Here is an 18,876-nt window from a genome sequence, read left to right on the forward strand (position 1 = left end):
GAGAGAGAGATAACTGACTCCCCTTCTCTAGAGAGTGCCCAGCCTATCTCTCCAAAGGCAAGGAGAGCTGATAAGGTTGCTATGCAGAAGGCTCAATGGTTGCGAGATCAGGTTGCAAGAAGGGGAAGTGATGGTGACTTGCGGGGGAGGAGGAGGAAAACTTAATTGGGAGCACCTTAGCTCCGAGAATGGCTGCTGTGTTCTTTTGCTGTGATCATTAAACACTCTTAAACTGGTAAGGGTCTCTAAATGCCTTGTTCTGCTGCTCGTCTAAAGGGGGGAGGAAGCCATTCTCCGAAGCCTGACAGGTGGGGTACAAATAATAAAATTATGGCGATGATTAGTATTTCCAGCTAGGAATGGGGGAGAAATTGAATCCATTTTCATTTTTCCACCATTTTTTAATTTATTTCCACAAATATTTTTCCTGATTCAACAAGATAAAGGGGCAGAGGGGGAGAGGGAGAAGAAAGAAAGAAAGAAAGAAAGAAAGAGAAAAAAAGAAAGAAAGAAAGAAAGAAAGAGAAAGAAAAGAAAAGAAAGGAAAAAGGGTTTCCAATTCTCCCCTTGTTATTTATATAAAAATAATTATTCCAATAGATTTTTATTGTTTATGGTTAATGGCCATCACAACACAATATAAGCACAAATCACATAGCTTCAGAATGAAAGACATTGCATGCACTGGACCAAGACAAATCTACAATTTCCAGATTTTTTTATTTTATTTTTTTAAAAAAAACATTCCTTCTGGTCAGCATCCTTAGGGTTTGACAGTTGGACTATCCATAAAGGTTGCCCTTTCTTGCTGCTTGAGCAAAAAGTGCCACCCTACAACTGATGCATTTATCAACATCTGCCACCAGCCATTTAATCTAAAAAACATCTGGTTGACCTAAGGTGGTCTGAAAGGGGGAGATAAATTTGGGGAAAGAAAAGAAAAAGGGTTTCTGATTCTCCCCCTGTAAGTTATATAAAAAGAATTATTCAAAGCATTTGCCCCACAATAACATCAAACTATTATACTTTCTACAAACCAGTATTATCTCAATCTCCCAGCCCAAATACTGAGTATTCATTTTCTTTTTCACACAAAAAGTCCAGAAGGGGTTCCCCACCTATGGAAAGTTAATTGGAAATTTACGGCATGTTTTATGTTAAGGGAGAACCTCCAAAAGATGCTATATTGATTGTATTTAACCCCCTGTAAACTTTCCAAAATGTACAAAATGTTCCAAATACATGCTGGAGATGTGGAGAACCAGGTGGAACTCTCTTCCACATGTGGTGGATGTGTAAAAAGATTAAGACCTTTTGGAATGATATACATAGAGAGAGCTCAAAACAATGTTAAATGTATCTTTTCTGAAGAAACCAGAATGATTTTTATTGGGCATTCCAGGTCTAGACAGTGTTAAGAAGATAAGAAAAGTCGTTCTGTGTGCCACCACTGCCGCAAGCATACTTATAGCAAAACATTGGAAGAATGACAAAATTCCCACTAAATCTGAAAGCTAGTAGATCTAAATCTAGTAGCTTTCTAAATTAGTAGCTTTCGTAAATCTAAAGCTAGTAGACTATGCTGAATTAGACAGTCTCTCAGAAAAGATCAAAGATAAGTCAAAACAGGAGTTCATTTCAAACTGGGAACCTCTAAGGAGATATTTAAAGGATAATTGTTGCAATCTGAAATTGGTAGCAGCCTTTGAGTAACCTCTGCAAGTAATATAGGTTAAAAGGGAGAAAACAGATTTATATATGTATGAAAATTATTATTTCATGACTAATATATTGAGGCAATAGGTTTATTAGAGTGGAAAAATTGGGAAAGGATGGGAAGTCAAAATATGTACTAAATATAGTGTAAAGGTAAAGGGACCCCTGACAGTTAGGTCCAGTCGTGGAAGACTCTGGGGTTGCGGCGCTCATCTCACTTTACTGGCAGAGAGAGCTGGCATCTTGTCAAGCTGGGTCTTGTGGCCAGCATGACTAAGCTGCTTCTGGCGAACCAGAGCAGTGCACGGAAACACCGTTTACCTTCCCGCCAGAGTGGTACCTATTTCTCTACTTGCACTGCGTGCTTTCAAACTGGCCATTCTTTTGTTGGATTTTCATTTTGACAAAACTGACATATGCAAAATAAGGAAGATATGTCTTTGATAGGGGACGCGGGTGGCGCTGTGGGTTAAACCACAGAGCCTAGGACTTGCCGATCTGAAGGTCAGTGGTTCAAATCCCCGCGATGGGGTGAGCTCCCGTTGCTCGGTCCCTGTTCTTCCAACCTAGCAGTACCCTGGGTATGGCACTCCAAACTGTAACTTTAAGTTGCAGGTTCAGTTTATTATTTCAGTTAGTGATGTGTGGGGTTCATTGTGGCTTACATTGGGGATTGGCTCAGATATAAGCTGGACTACTTTCCCACCAGGGACGCGGGTGGCACTGTGGGTTAAACAACTGATCCTAGGGCTTGCTGATCAGAAGGTCGGCGGTTTGAATCCCCGCGACGGGGTGAGCTCCCGTTGCTTGGTCCCTGTTCTTCCAACCTAGCAGTTTGAAAGCACGTCAAAGTGCAAGTAGATAAATAGGTACCGCTCTGGCGGGAAGGTAAACGGCATTTCCGTGCGCTGCTCTGGTTCGCCAGAAGTGGCTTAGTCATGCTGGCCACATGACCTGGAAGCTGTACACTGGCTTCCTCGGCCAATAAAGCGAGATGAGCGCCGCAACCCCAGAGTCGGCCATGACTGGACCTAATGGTCAGGGGTCCCTTTACCTTTACCTTTATGTCTTTGATGTACAGATGCAAGTTTGAACAATAAAGCGCATATATATATATATATATGTGTGTGTGTGTGTGTGTGTGTGTGTGTGTGTGTGTGTGTGTGTATATATATATATATATATATATATATAAAGCCAAAGGGGGTTCCCAATTATACAGAGGCTGGCTTCATTTGCACAGGTTCTTTCACATGAGCTGTGGATGAACTCGGCTCCTGATCACATTGATGAGGTTCTAGGTCAGCTGTCCCTTTGCAGGGCAGCCTCTGTTATTTCTTTCCTCTGGGTGGGATGAGACCAGCAGCACCTCCTGGTCACTGAGAGGCTGCAGCAGAGGCAGCTTGGGTGGGCGACTGCTGAGGAGGCAGAATACCTGGCCTCCAAGGAGCAGGCTGCAGATGTCACTGCCACCAGAGTGGCAGAAGCAGAATCTGTTGCCCCTGTGGATCTGACCACCTGAGGCAGTCACTTGACCCTGCTTCATGGGTGGGCCAGCCCTGCTGACATATGTCTCCCATCATGCATTTCATGACGTGACTTTTCACCAGCCACCTGGGGGGGGGGAGTTTAGTACTTCACCTGCTACTGAGAGTGTTGGGGCAGTGTTGGGGGAGATACATCTCCTCAGTTTTGCCATATGTTATTCTAACAACTGCACATTCCTTTATGCATGGCCATGACTTTCCCTATTAATTTATAAAAGAAAAATATTTCTTACCCGCAATCCAAAGTAAAAGAGGAAGAATAAATTGAAGAAGAGGTCAACAAAAACTGTCTGGTCTTCAAATGAGAGACAGAACTGTTTAACACTGGAGAAGAGAGGGAAAGTGATTCATTATTTTTTTACAAGCCGATATGAATTCCCATGTCAGTGTGGTTTAATGCTTAGATTCTTGGACTGAGACCAGGGAGACCAGAGTTCTATGTAAATAATAATAATAATAATAATAATAATAATAATAATAATAATAATTTATTTATTTATTTATTTATACCCCGCCCATCTGGCTGGGCTTCCCCAGCCACTCTGGGCGGCTTCCAACAAAATATTAAAAGGTTAAAATACATAACCCTGAGATCATTGGATGAAATTTGGGATAGAAATAAATATTGTGGGACATGGTTTGTTTGTCTGTTTGTTCCTCTGCTCTCTTTGGATTTGGATGCCACTTCATATACTATCGCCAAACTCAGCATGAGGGTTCCTGAGGTGAAGAGGTGGTAGTATTTGCCAATGTTTGGATTTAGGGCACCATTTTGAATCAAGATGATGGAATGAAACCTGATTTTAGCATGACTTCACCAGCCTTCTGGCATAGATTCGACCACATCTCAAGATACTGTCACCACAACCAATTCAAGCATTCCAGAGGTGGGGGTGGCAATCTTTGTCAATGATAGGATGCCAGGCACCATTTTGATTCAAGTTGGCAGACCAAAATATGACTTTGGCATGATTTCACCCATTTTTTTGGTCATAGGTTCATCACCATCTGGAGCCAGAACCAGTACTAACACTTATTCTAGGAGTGAAGCTAGCAAAAAAACATGGAAGACTCCTGTTTCTGGGCAAAGGCCATTCATTGGAAATCCAGAAACTGAGAAGGGGCACCTCAGAAAGTGCTGTACTCTCCTTCATTGGGAGTTTTTAAACAGAGGCTAGATGGCCACCTGGCAGGGATCCCTTAGTTCTGATTTCTACATTGCAGGGGTTGAAATAGATGACCCTTGATATCACTTCCAACTCTATAATTCCATGATTCTATGATATATATTGTAGGGCAATGGAGGGGTAGTGCTGTTTTGCTTTAAGTCAATCCATCTGAAACTGTTAAGTTACTAGGAGACGGGGCAGGTGTCTGAGATGAGCTGAAGTTCCTGGCTCTGTATAAAGAGTAAGAAGCTTTCTGTAATTTAGATTAGGTAAAGAGAGAGGTGGATTTTGGGGGTTCATCACAGAAGGAGCTGGAGTAGTTGTTGTTGTTGTTGCTGCTGCTACTGCACAAATTTTAACCAAAGAGGAGGCCAACATGCCCTAGTTCCTTTTCAAATTAATATAAGCCAGGCTATTGAATAGGGCACCACACAGCAGCCAGTGTAGAGTCATGAGTGATTGGAGACATGGGCAATGAATGGTCCTTGTTTTGATAATGGAAGTCTGAGTGGAATGCTATGCTGTGGTTAATGTGGCCCATTTCATGACACTCATCACAACATTGACCTTTTTTCATGGGAACAATGGAACTGTAATATGCTGTATCTAGTCTCTAGGATTTGAGGAAGGGTTAGGGAAATACTCATCTGGAGATGACAGAGATCAAACCAGGGACCTTTTGTTTGCAAAGCATATGCTTGTAAAGCATATTAAGGTGTGACATATGCCTGACTCTCTTCCTTCAACCAGTATAGACTGGTGCAAGATTGTCATTAAAAGCAAATTTGGGTTTAATGAGATATTCAGAACTGGCAGCAACTGAGCAAAACCACCCTCATGCTGCATCACCATGCCATGTCCCCTCCCAAATATCAACAAGTTGAATTTCACATTCCATTTGGCACCTTTGACAGTTTCCACATTTTGTGTTTTTGACAAGTGCAGAATGACAGAACGAAATTGCCAAAGCCATTTTGATTTGTGCTTTTCAATATAATGTTGCTGTTTCCAACCCAGAAAAAAACCCCACTTTTCAAGATGTAGCCTGTACCCTATATCTTTTAGCAGGACCATATGCTTCAGTTGCAAGTATCTAACAGATACAGTAGCTGTTTTCTCACCATTTATTCCCCAGCTGCTCATGTGGGTCCTCAATTTGGAGCATTAGCGACTTTGATAGAATACCTTGTATTTTAAATTTCTGAATAAAGTATGGAATTTAGTACTTTAATCTGAATGTGAAAGCCGAAACATATACACTGTGCAAACACACCACACAGTGCCACTACTGTCTCCTCTGTGTTTGTTACCAGTAGGTTCCAAAGATCAATTCAAAGTACTGAGGTTGTTGCTTTAATTAAAACCCTACAGGGCCTAGAACAAGAGTATCACTGTCTACTCACATATGAGCCTGTCTGAGCAAGAGTAACCACCAGCTCAGTGGTTAAACACATGTAAGGTGATTGCTGTTGCAATTAAGTTCTGCTTGCAGGTTCCTCGTGGGCACCTGGTTGGCCAAGTGAGAACAGGGTCCTAGACTGGATGAGACTGAGCCAGAAGAGCTCTTCTTCGGTTGTTATGCTTCACATGCAAAAGGCCCAATCTCTGGCATCGGGAAGGGACATAATTTTGTGGCAGAGCATCTGCTTTGCATAATAATAATAATAATAATAATAATAATAATAATAATAATAAATACCCCGCCCTCCCCAGCCAAGACCGGGCTCAAGGCAGCTAAGAACCAATAAAAACCAAGTTGATTGAAATGCAACTTAAAAAACAAGATTAAAATACAACATTAAAACATTAAAATGCAGCCTCATCACAGGAGGAGAAAGGAAAAAGAAAGAGGGGGAGGGAATCAAATTAGCTCCAAGCCAAAGGCCAGGCGGAACAACTCTGTCTTACAGGCCCTGCGGAAAGAAATCAGATCCTGCAGGGCCCTGGTCTCATGAGGCAGAGCGTTCCACCAGGCCGGAGCCAGTGTTGAAAAGGCCCTGGCTCTGGTTGAGGCTAATCTAACTTCCTTAGGGCCCGGGACCCCTAGGGTGCTGCTATTTATGGACCTTAAGGTCCTCCGTGGGGCATACCGGGAGAGATGGTCCTGTAGCTACGAGGGTCCTAGGCCGTGATGGGCTTTAAAGGTCAAAACCATTCATGCAGAAGACCCTTGGTTCAGTCCCTGGCATCTCCTGGTAGGACCAGGAGAGACTCCTGCCTGAAGCTCTGGAGAGCTGAGGCCAGCCATTGTGGACAAGACTTAGCTAGATGGTCTAATGGTCTGGCTCAGAAACATAGGGAGCTGCCTTGTACCATTTCTGGGCAGGGCTAGGAAAGACTCTTGTCTGAAACACTGGAAAACTGCTGCCAACCATTGTCTGAACTATAGCAATCCAGGTGTGCCAATGGTTCTGACTGGTATGGGGAGCTTCCTATGAGGGTTGAGGTCAGCCTGAATCCTGCTACAGGTTCCTCTAACATCAGAAATATGACAAATATGACAAATGGGGGGAGAAGGCATTTTCTGTGTCCCCAAGGGAAGACCACCTGGTTCCATTTTTTGCTCACCTTTCAACCTTTGCTCACCGCAAAGATAGATATTTGGGGGCATTTTGCCTCCAAATATAATTCTAGTGAGCATTTCTTGGAGTGCTCCTTCCCAATATAATATGTGCATTTGATTTTTAATGTGATTGATGGATTACTGAGAGTTTCAATACGAATTTTAACATTGTCTTTTTATTAGTATTTTATATTTTATATTATTTTATTATTATTATCCTTCCCTGTTGCTTGTATTGTTTGCCATCTTGGTGATTTCAAGAGAAAAGAGGATACAAATATTTTGAATACCTATATCACTTGTTTTTTTAAAAAAGCAACAAATTAAAAATACACTTTAGGATAGATATCTGAATTATAATTACCTTTGACAGTTGATGAAGTAAATGATGAGTGATCCAATGCTAAACAGGAACACCAGTATGACCTAAAACAGTGATAACTGATATGAAAATCCAGCTGATTCTAAATCATGCCATTCAAATATCAAGATGCGAAACCATTTTACTCTCTTTTTAAAACAAGGATGGAGACTCTGTAGCCCTTCAGATCCACTTGGACTCTAATTCCCATTATCCCTGGGTGTTGCCTATGCTAGCTGTGGCTGGTGAAAAATGTGTCCAACAATAACAGTAGGGCCACAAGTTCCCCATCCTTTCCTTTAAACTTCACTAAAATGTTGGGTAGATGTACACTTTATGGCTTTCATGTGCAGATTACTGGACACTCTATTTTGTGATGATGCACCATCTCTTTCCAAGCATATGTTCATCACACAGTTCGTACTATGCAGGAATGGGACAAATGGATTAATCTGTATCAAGCACTTGTTTGTTTTTATGTATTTTTTCCAGCACATGAAATTAAACATGTCCAGGAATGTACACAGATGTCACAACATAAATTATTATTATTTGCAACCATCATCAGCTAAAATCTTAGGGTAACATAAAGCAACCCTCAATTTTACACAGTGCATTCAATTTTACACAGCGCACATAGAATAATAGAATTGTAGAATTGGAAGAGACCCCAAGGGCCATCTAGTCCAACCCACTGCAATGCAGGAATCTCAACACATGGTCCCCCATCCAGTTTGAAACCATAGCAGACCCTGCTTAGCTTGGAAAATGTGCTAGCAGTTTCATTGCCACACTTTATATGAATTTCCCCTGGTTCCATTTTTTTAAAAAACTGTTTCTGTTTCACTTTGTCCTGCTCTCCACTCCTCCTGAATCTTGGTTTTAAATTATAATTTATAAAACCAATTCAGGAATTGTAGCATGTCCAGGTTGCACATGTTTGCATTCATAAAACTCTGGGGAGGGGAAGGTTGGTGTGATTGACAGCATGACTGCAATTGAAGTTGGAAGTGGTGCACTAATCACTGACTCTGTCCAGAATATGAGGCATCTACTAGGAGGGAAAAACTGGTGTGAATGCTCTGGTACACTCTGATCTTAAAATGCTATTACTCAGAATACAAGCCAATTCCACTGAAATCAATGGAGCTTACCTCCAAGCAAATGCTATTTAAGATCAGAAGTGGTCGGCTTCAATCCAAAGAATATTTAGTTGGAAGTAAAATCTATGAGGCTTAGGACTGGAATGTAAGTTTGTGATCTTTTGGGAGGGCGCAATCTGTCCATATATTGCAGTACATTGTCGTTATAGGCCTTGAACTCTTGACAACAGAGATTTTGGTGGAGCATGCTGGCTTAGGGCCTGCATTTCAGCTTCCATATCATGTAATGCTGACCTCAAAGCAGAGGAAGTCAAATATTGCTTGGCTTGGAAATAAGCTGAGCTATTTTTTAGGGTTTGGTGGCAAAGTAAAGGTAAAGGTAAAGGGACCCCTGACCATTAGGTCCAGTCACGGATGACTCTGGGGTTGCGGTGCTCATCTCGCTTTATTGGCCGAGGGAAACGCCGTTTACCTTCCTGCTGGAGTGGTACCTATTTATCTACTTGCATTTTGATATGCTTTCGAACTGCTAGGTTGGCAGGAACAGGACCAAGCAACGGGAGCTCACCCAGTCGTGGGGATTCAAACCGCCGACCTTCTGATTGGCAAGCCCTAGGCTCAGTGGGTTAACCCACAGTGCCACCTGCGTCCCAGGTGGGAAAGTAGTTTAGCTTATATCTGAGCCAATCCCCAATGTAAGCCACAATGAACCTCACACATCAGTAACTGAAATAACAAACTGAACCTGCAACATAAAGTTACAGTGTGGAGTGCCATACCCAGGGTTGATGCTTTTGAGCTATTTTATGGAAAATCGGCAAAAACAACACAGCCGACATGGGTTGCCATATGTCTGGATTTTCCCAGACATTTTGATGAATTCTGCCCGGACACTGCTTGCGACTGCAGTATTCTGGATAGGGTTTTTTCTCCTAACGTTCTTTTTCTTTTTGTACTTTGGAAAACCTTGAGATTTTATTGAATCTGCCTGTACCTTCTGATTTTGCATGAGTGGTGTTGTTTTGTGGTGCCTGAATGCAAGGAATGTGTATGGGGGTGGTTATCATCTTGCAGCCCTGCCTCCTCTCCTACTGCATTATCATGTATGATTATTTGTAGTACTTCTTCATGTCCCTCCTCCTCAAGAGGTCCGGAGGGTGGCAACATGAGAACGGGCCTTCTCTGCAGTGGCTCCCCATCTGTGGAATGCTCTTCAGAGGGAAGCTCACCTGATGCCTTCATTATACACCTTTAGGCACCAGGCAAAAACATTCCTTTTTAACCAGGCCTTTGGTTGATTTGATTGACATCCTATGCCGTTTTAAAATGTTTTTTTTGTGTGTGGGGGGAACTACTGGGTTGTTGTTCCTATTTTTATTATGTAGTTTGTGGTTTTATAGCTTGATTTTATTATGTGAACCGCCTTGAGACCCCCACGTATAGGTTGTATATAAATAATAATAATAATAATAATAATAATAATAATAATAATTTTACTTCCCTCCCCAGTGTGTACATATTAATTAAACAACTCACCAGTATACGTCCCACAACAGTCTGAGCAGAGATCATCCTGACCACCCAAACCTGAAAGTATCTCTTCCATAGATTTAACCTAGGCATCCTTCGAGTCTGTTAAGGGGAAAAGAAAGGAGCTGAGTCCTTGAAAAGGGCCACAATCCACATTGCTTTGCTACAGGCAAGCAGGGTGCTCTCATCTGTCAGATTATTGGTGTATCCCCCTGCTACTTCTCCACATCCCCACTTCTCCACACAAGTGAAATCTGCACACCTGTCTCTGTAAAAGCATGAGAACACTGACCAGGTGTTTAAATAGGGGCAGAATCTTTTGGAGAAACTGGGAGGGGGAAAAATGGCTTTAAAACCAAGCACACACCTGCTCATTTTGCTCCTGCTGGTGAGCAAGGCAGATCTCCATTTGGAGCACCAAGCCCGAATATTAAATAACGGACACAAGTGTAAAAGGGGGTGAGAGAAGTGTGGTTTCTGGAAATATTGGAAACCCCTCAGTGTGTTGGTGTGTTAGCAATAAAAACTAATAGAGAAAATTACGCAAATTCCACTAACACTCCCCAATTCTTTAAAAACATACAACGAACAACTGGATAGCAATCATGAGCACCAGAACTAGATCATTCACAGCCAGTCCCAGCTTTCAGTTTCTTCAGTTTGTTTACATTTTTCTTAGCCTTTTCGGTTATATTTCCCAAGGCCATGCTCATGAGCTGTTTACTGTACTGTTGCACATGTATGTTGTTGTATGTTGTCGGAGCATCACACAAGATAAATTGAAATGTATATTTGAGTACAATCGCACCAATATTTTATCCCTGATGTGTGGTTGGGGGGCGAGAAAGCAGCCCCCACCCCGAAGAACCAAGATGCCTCCCCAAGGATGGCTCTTAGTAACCAGCTGTAACTAGTTCCATCTGCTGTATATTGTCCAGGCATGCAAACCCTCCTTGCTCAGCATCCAATTGTGTGTTTACCTTCAATCCAGCAAATTTAAACAAGGACTTCAATGTGTATTCAATTACTCTGAACATCAAGATGAGGAGGATGCCTCCCACAAAAATGGAGAGACAGGCGGACATAAAGGCCAGCTGAACATATTCAGTGCAGTGGCTCCCAATTTCCTCATCCCAGCTTCCACCCACTTCATGATAATACATATCTCATTCCTGTGCTGTCTCTTCTGCTTTTTTCCTACTGTTCACTTGGGATGTTCTAAGAAATACCCTTCCTTTCTAGAATCTTTGTGATGTCACTGCCAACACATGATGTCATCCATAGAGCGAGCTGTAGACATCAGCTATGTTTATGGAAAACCAGCTGAACAAGGAACAATGTGGATTACACAAAGAAAGTTGCCTCAGCTGCTGCTTCCTTAGCCCCGAAAGGGTGACTGGGTAAACCCACACTGTCCCAGGGTGGGTGGATGAAACACCACAGCAATCAAGGTGCAGTGGTGTCACTTGGCTGGAATGAGCCTTTATGGGCCAGACCCATCCCTTTTCTGATTGACCCACTAAGGTACAAACATCTCCTCTTCTCCACCTTCAGGAGGAAGTCTGTCAAGGCTTCCTCCTCCATTCGAGTGAGCCCAACTTATCTCCATGTGAGACTCAGGGGAGTGGCATGTTCTCCTCAAGAGGGACCCATAGTAACTTTGGTAAACAACACCAGTTGGCAAATGGAATATGGGAAGAATTAACCCCAGCACTCCTTTCACAATCCTTCAGCAACTCTCATCACCGTTAGAAGTAAATAAAAAGAGTTGACAGATCTCCTATGTCACCAGGGGCATAGCGTGGGTTGCCTGTGCCCAGCATGGGGAAGTGTTGTGCCCCCCTAGTGGACTGGGAAACTGGGGTGGTGGTGCATACTGGGCAATCACATTGGTGTTGACAGTTGTACTGCTCCTTCCTCCCTTGTCCCACCCCAACCCAGAGGCTCCTAGCAGACAATGAATGATGCTGCCACCTGGACAATGAGGCAGCTGGAACCCCTCACAGGAGAGGCGAAAAAGCGAGCAGGGAAGTGTGACTTACGGGGTCCCTCAACCCTGCATTAAGTCTCTATTTGGGTATGTCTACACAGGTAAGGGACTCGGGTGGCACTGTGGGTTAAACCACAGAACCTAGGACTTGCAGATCAGAAGGTCGGTGGTTCGAATCCCCGCAATGGGGTGAGCTCCCGTTGCTTGGTCCCTTCTCCTGCCAACCTAGCAGTTTGAAAGCACATCAAAGTGCAAGTAGATAAATAGGTAGCGCTCCTGCGGGAAGGCAAATGGCGTTTCCGTGTGCTGCTCTGGTTCGCCAGAAGCGGCTTAGTCATGCTGGCCACATGACCCGGAAGCTGTACGTTGGCGCCCTTGGCCAATAAAGCAAGATGAGCGCCGCAACCCCAGAGTCGGTCACGACTGGACCCAATGGTCCTTTACCTTTACCTTTACCTTTACACAGGTAGGACTTGGATGCACTCATTCAATGGATTCAGTCTCTGTAAGAGTGTAAGAGAGAGGCTCAGGGAACAGGTGGTGAGTGGGCTGCACAGATTGCAGAAGCTCCTTCTCAATGCTTCCTCCCTTCCACTCCCCCTGACCACCACCTGCCTCCCCCCTGCTCCCACAACTGGCTCCTTCACAAGAGCAGGGAAGCTACAGCAGCCTCCACAGCAGCAGCTGATTTTTCTCCTCCTTCCTCTGTGCTTCTTTCTCGCTGCTAGCTCCCTCCCTCCCCACCACCCTGCCATGGCCCTCCTCTGGCCCAGGCAGCCCCTCCACCGTCCTCCACCCCCACTTGCAGTTGCCTTGAGAACCCCTGCACTGCACTGGGCAAACTCACCAGCAGCAAAACAAAACACAGCTGCTCTTGCAAAGTGGCACATGGCTAGGGTGCAGGGCCAGCGTGAGGAGGCAACAGGCATTCCTCACAAAACTGTGCCCCCCCCAAATGTGCCCGGGCCCACCACCCCGGTGGCTCCCACCATGCCACAACAAGCCCCCTGTGTGTCACAACAAGTTTGAGTCTCAGGCTAGGCCTTGGGCAGAGGGAACAGACAATGGAGACATAAAGGATGATGCACTATATATCTACATATCGCTTGATATAACGGAACATCCCTCTTTCCTCCTTCCCCTGCTTCAAGCCTCACTTCTGCAGCTGCTGGGATCAGATGGAGCTAGTTATCTCAGCCGTTCACTCCCCATTGGAATATAATTTCATCAAAATCTCTAGGGTTCATAGAGAGGTTTTTAAAAAATCTTTTATGAAACCAATGGATGAATAATAACGCAATCAGGTTTCTCTTCATGCAATCAGAACAGTTGAGTGGGGAAATGGTGATTTTTGTCTGAAAAGGGGACACATGCCCAGGAAAACCAAGTAGCAAAACAGTTCCCTAGCATGAGGGCTGATGGGCAAAGAATGCAATATTTTGTGGCCTTTAAATATAGCTATTACTGAATGCATCTCCTCCCCACTGTGAAAGCCAAAGGGGGCCAGTTCAAGTCAGTGTTACCGTGTGAATAAAGCAATGTGCCAACAGTAGCCATTTTGTAACTTTGGCAATGTGACTCTTCTTCTTTATATTTCCACATGTGTGTCCTTTCCAGCTGACCCAGCACAATTATCATCAACTCTCCATTGTGGAATACCCTCATGCTCAAGCCAACATCTGCTGAAAAGCAAGTTTCTAGAATTAGATTGTATGCATGCAAATACAAGGGTGGTCCCCACCCCTAGAAGCAAGACGTGACTGGGATTCAACGTCACAACTTTATTAACTATCAAGGCACTGAGAGAAAATGAATCTAGGGAACTGTAGGAAGCCTAACATGATGAAGGTGCTTTGAGAACTCCCCAGCCCTTCATCGGGGCAACCCAATCCTGGCTCAGGGTCCCAGATTTAGATGGTTAATGGATTAGTACCCCTCTCTGTCTGCTTGGGACGCGGGTGGCGCTGTGGGTAAAACCTCAGTGCCTAGGACTTGCTGATCGCAAGGTCGGCGGTTCGAATCCCCGCGGCGGGGTGAGCTCCTGTCGTTCGGTCCCAGCTCCTGCCCACCTAGCAGTTCGAAAGCACATCAAAGTGCAAGTAGATAAATAGGTACTGCTTTATAGCGGGAAGGTAAACGGCGTTCCATGTGTGGTGCTGGCTCGCCAGCTGCAGCTTCGTCACGCTGGCCATGTGACCTGGAAGTGTCTTCGGACGGAGCCGGCTCCCGGCCTCTTGAGTGAGATGAGTGCGCAACCCTAGAGTCGGTCACGACTGGCCGGTACGGGCAGGGGTACCTTTACCTTTACCTTTATGTCTGCTCACTTAAAATCAAGCTGAGGTGGGCATCCAAGAGTTGTATCCCAGCATTTCGAAGGAAGCCTGTTCTACTGCTCAAGGTCTTTTTCTTCTGTTCCTGGTGAGGAGTCAGGGTAGATTGAATGAACATCCCTTCACTGAGATGTTGCCCTTGGGTGCTCATCAGGGGTGCTAAGCTAAACTCCTTCCCTGCTCATACTATGTGCCACAAGAGCTTAAGCTGGGCTACCCTCTGCCCACCTGCAGAGCACAAGGTCGGACAGGCCCCTATGTGGATCCTTGATAAATAAATCACATCCTGCAGTAGAAAGATGAGTCAGTGAATGGTGGATCTGCTCATATGCAATGTATGCACACCCGTGTAACCTCCTGATTCTCCATGGGGCACTGCAGTGAAAACTGTCATCCTAGGGTTCTAGATTCAGGTAGATAGCCGTGTTGGTCTGACGCAGTCAACACACACACACACACACACACACACACACCTCTGGTTACATACTTAATTCATTCCAGAGGACCGTTCTTAACCTGAAACTGTTCTTAACCTGAAGCACCACTTTAGCTAATGGGGCATCCTGCTGCTGCCGTGCCACTGCCGTGCGATTTCTGTTCTCATCCTGAAGCAAAGTTCTGAACCAGAGGTACTATTTCTGGGTTAGCGGAGTCTGTAACCTGAAGCATAAGTAACCTGAAGCTTATGTAACCCGAGGTACCACTGTATATATAATCCAGTAGCACCTTAGAGACCAACTAAGTTTGTTCTTGGGACGCAGGTGGCGCCGTGGTCTAAACCCCTGAGCCTCTCGGGCTTGCTGATCAGGAGGTCAGCGGTTCAAATTCCTGCGACGGGGTGAGCTCCCATTGCTCGGTCCCAGGTCCTGCCAACCCAGCAGTTTGAAAGCATGCCAGTGCAAGTAGATAAATAGGTATCGCTCTGGCGGGAAGGTAAACAGCATTTCCGTGCTCTGCTCTGGTTTTGGTGTTCTGTTACACCAGAAGCAGCTTAGTTATGTTGGCCACATGACCCGGAAAAACTGTCTGCAGAGCAGACAAACGCTGGCTCCCTCAGCCTGTAAAGCGAGATGAGTGTCGCAACCCCAGAGTTGTTTGCGACTGGACTTAACTGTCAGGGGTCCTTTACCTTTTTAAGTTTGTTCTTGGTATAAGCTTTTGTGTGCATGCACACGAAAGCTTATACCAAGAACAAACTTAGTTGGTCTCTAAGGTGCTACTGGACAATTGTTATATTTTTTAAATATTTTGTCATCCTAGGGGACTGAAAGGTCTGGTTATTGATAACATGGACAGTAAACTGATTATTGTTGTTGTTTGATTTATATACCACCCTTTATCAAAAGATCCCAAGGAGGTGTACAATATTAAGAACATACTTTATGGAATACTAAAAAGCATAATATAGAGCATAATGATAAATAGCATACTAATAATAACAACAATGGCCTCCCTCACACGAATATAACAGGCCATGGATTATTTAATAGCCAAAAGCCTGGTGCTTAAAAGACATATCATGGCACCAGTTGATCATCATCACAGCAGAACCTCACCACCGAATCCTAGAAGGCAGTAGATCAGATGTTAAGCGACTGCAACAATTGGGAGGGGGCGAAGAATCATGGAATGTTAAACTCCTCGTTACCTTAGACAAGGTGTAGGGAAATATTGCGCAAATCTTTATCCTCCTTTTAGACAGCATAGAAGTGGCCAAATGTACCCAAATGATGAGACACAGAGCATGGCCTCAGAAAGCAATCTTCAGGCTTGGGCAACTTCATGCAGATGATGGTGTTTCTTACAGAAGGAGGTGAGGCAGGGAGATATTGCCCAGGATGAAAGGAGGGATATTCCCCCACCTTGTTTACAGACAGATTCCACCTGCCTGCACTTTTTAAGTTTGGATTGTTGACTGTAGTTCCTAATGTTATATTAATAAATATAACCTTAAACCAAATGTCCTGTCTCTCAAGTCACCTTGAGAGTGGGCAGGGAATAAGACATTAATTCTGAAGAAAGAAAGAAAGAAAGAAAGAAAGAAAGAAAGGAAGGAAGAAAGAAAGAAAGAAAGGAAGGAAGGAAGGAAGGAAGGAAGGAAGGAAGGAAGGAAGGAAGGAAGGAAGGAATTTTATTATTTCAGTCACAGACCAATTCCAGCCCACATACAATATCAAGGAAGTCATAAAACACGATAGGGATACATTTGAATTTGCAATTAAGTGTAACAGGGACAATACAGATATAGCAACAGTTAAAAAATGTAGTCTTTGTTATATTTGCATAGTCTTTGTTTTTAGATAACACTCATTACAGCAAGCGTAATCCTCCAAATCTTGCAGCTGTATCTCCCCCACGATCAGGCCACACTTCCTCCTATCTATTAATGCTGCAGTGGTCTGCTTATTCAACCACCGGTATCCATAGCTTTCCTGATAACTTGCATTTTAATGCCACTGCAAGCACATAAATGGGCACCATTCTTGGTTTATAGTCACAGCCATCATCTGCAGCTTGTTTTGGTGAAGGCAGGCTGATATATAGGGCTCACCATTGGATGGCAGCATTCTCCTGCCTTTAAAATGAAGTGCCACCAGCATTCACTTCTTAGTGCAAACAAGTCAGTCACAAATCACAAATTTGTACAGCAAAAACACAAACAGGAAGGGTGTAGCGGGAAATGTGCGTGATTTATTTTTTTTTTTTTTTTTTTTTTTTTTTTTTATTTTCAATGCAAAATCATAACAAAAATTACAAACATTGAATCCAAAATAATACTATACAAACAAAAATCCCCGGAACGTATAGGAAAAAAAAACAGAAAACAAAAGGAAAAAAAAACAAAAGAAACAAGACTAAACTAAACAAAAACGAAAAAGCACACATCTACAGAAAAAAAAACCATATCATTACGTACATAAACACAAATTGACTTCCTTTCTTTGTTCCAAGACCTCAAAAAATTTACTCTTACTGTGTTGTTGTGTCTAATTAGATTACTTCCACCTTGGTACTTTTTTTTTTTTTTTTTGCACCATTTTTCTTTTCCTTTGACCCTGTAAAGCATCATTCATTACATACCAATATACTAACTCCAGAACAATGTTTTTTCATATACTCTTTAGCACAACCCCATTCTTTTAATAATTTCTGGTCCGATTGTCCCCTTATGTAAGCTGTGAGTCTTGCCAGATTTATGTATTCACAAATTTTAATTTGCCAATCTTTCACTGATGGAATTTTTCTGCCTTTCCAGTTTTTAGCTATAAGTATCCTGGCAGCTGTTGTTGCATAAAGGAATACTTTCCTTTGATTTTCGGGGATATCATTTGTAATTAAACCTAAAAGGAATGCCTCCGGTTTTTTTCTGAAAGATATTTTAAACATCTTTTTGAGTTCTTCATAGATTTCATTCCAGAATTGTTTAATAGGTCGGCATTCCCACCACATGTGAAACATTGTTCCTATTTCTTTTGTACATCTCCAACAGGTATTCGATTTTAATTTGTAAATTTTAGCCATTTTTACCGGAGTTAAGTACCATTGGTACACCATTTTCATAAAATTTTCTCTTATTGTATAACATGCCGTGAATTTAATATCATATTTCCATAATTTCTCCCATTGGTCCAGCCGAATTACATATCCTATATCACATGCCCATTTAATCATAACTTCTTTTATTTCTTCATCCTTTAATTCCCATTCTAATAATAAATTGTACATTTTGGATATATATTTTTTTGAGTTTTGTAATAATACTTTTTGTAATTTTGATTCTTCTTTTTCAAATCCTATTACTTTATCCTGGTTGAATATTTGTGCAATTTGGTGATATTGTAACCATGTGGTACAGTATTGGGTCACCTCATTGTATGGTCTTAGTTTTACTTGGCCCTGTTCTTCCTTTAGGAGCTGCTGGTATGTTGCCATTCTTCCTATAGTATTTATCTTTTTAACCGATATAACTTCTAGCGGTGAGACCCACCATGGGGTTTTTGGTTCTAACAACCTTCTATGTCTCATCCAGACCTTGTATAATGCATTTCTAATTACGTGGCTTAGAAATTCTTTATGGACTGCCACTTTGTTATAAATTAGATAGGCATGCCAACCATATCTGTTGTTCCATCCCTCCAAATCCAAAATGTCACTGTTATCCAATTTGATCCAATCCTTGATCCAAGTAAAGCATGCTGCATCGTAATATAGTCTCAGGTCTGGGAGTCCAAAACCTCCCCGCTCTTTTATGTCAGTTAATAATTTATGTTTGATCCGTGGCTTTTTGCCTTGCCATATGAACTTTGTTAGGTCCGTTTTCCATTTTTTAAAACAATCATCTTTACCTATTATGGGGATCATTTGAAAAAGGAACAGAAGTTTTGGTAAGATATTCATTTTAATAGCCGAGATTCTACCCCAGAGTGTTAATTTCAATCTTGTCCAAGTTTCCATTTCTCTTTTTGTTTCTTCCCAATTTTTTTTATAATTATCTTCAAACAAATTTATATTTTTCATTGTTATTTGTATACCTAAATATTTCACTTTTTTTACAATTTGTAATCCG

The 18,876-nt window shown here is 42.8% G+C and overlaps 1 protein-coding gene across 3 annotated transcripts in view; it reads right to left on the minus strand.

The window, feature by feature from the left end:
• KCNU1 (potassium calcium-activated channel subfamily U member 1) overlaps positions 1-11,220 on the minus strand; it is an 85,883-nt gene extending 74,663 nt beyond the window's left edge. For 2 of the 3 annotated variants that reach the window (XM_083588393.1, XM_083588395.1), the window contains exons 1-4: positions 10,970-11,196; positions 9,996-10,091; positions 7,360-7,421; positions 3,497-3,587 (exon numbers count right to left, since the gene is read on the minus strand). In XM_083588393.1, the coding sequence (XP_083444519.1) occupies positions 3,497-3,587; positions 7,360-7,421; positions 9,996-10,091; positions 10,970-11,152 (432 nt within the window). In that variant the 5' untranslated portion in view covers positions 11,153-11,196. Of the gene's footprint in view, positions 1-3,496; positions 3,588-7,359; positions 7,422-9,995; positions 10,092-10,969 lie in introns of all 3 variants that reach the window. The other variant, XM_083588394.1, reaches the window with a different exon arrangement.
• Positions 11,221-18,876: the final 7,656 nt, after the last annotated feature.

This window comes from Podarcis filfolensis (genome assembly GCF_964270895.1).
Source record: "Podarcis filfolensis genome assembly, chromosome: 15".
NCBI classification, from domain to species: domain Eukaryota; kingdom Metazoa; phylum Chordata; class Lepidosauria; order Squamata; family Lacertidae; genus Podarcis; species Podarcis filfolensis.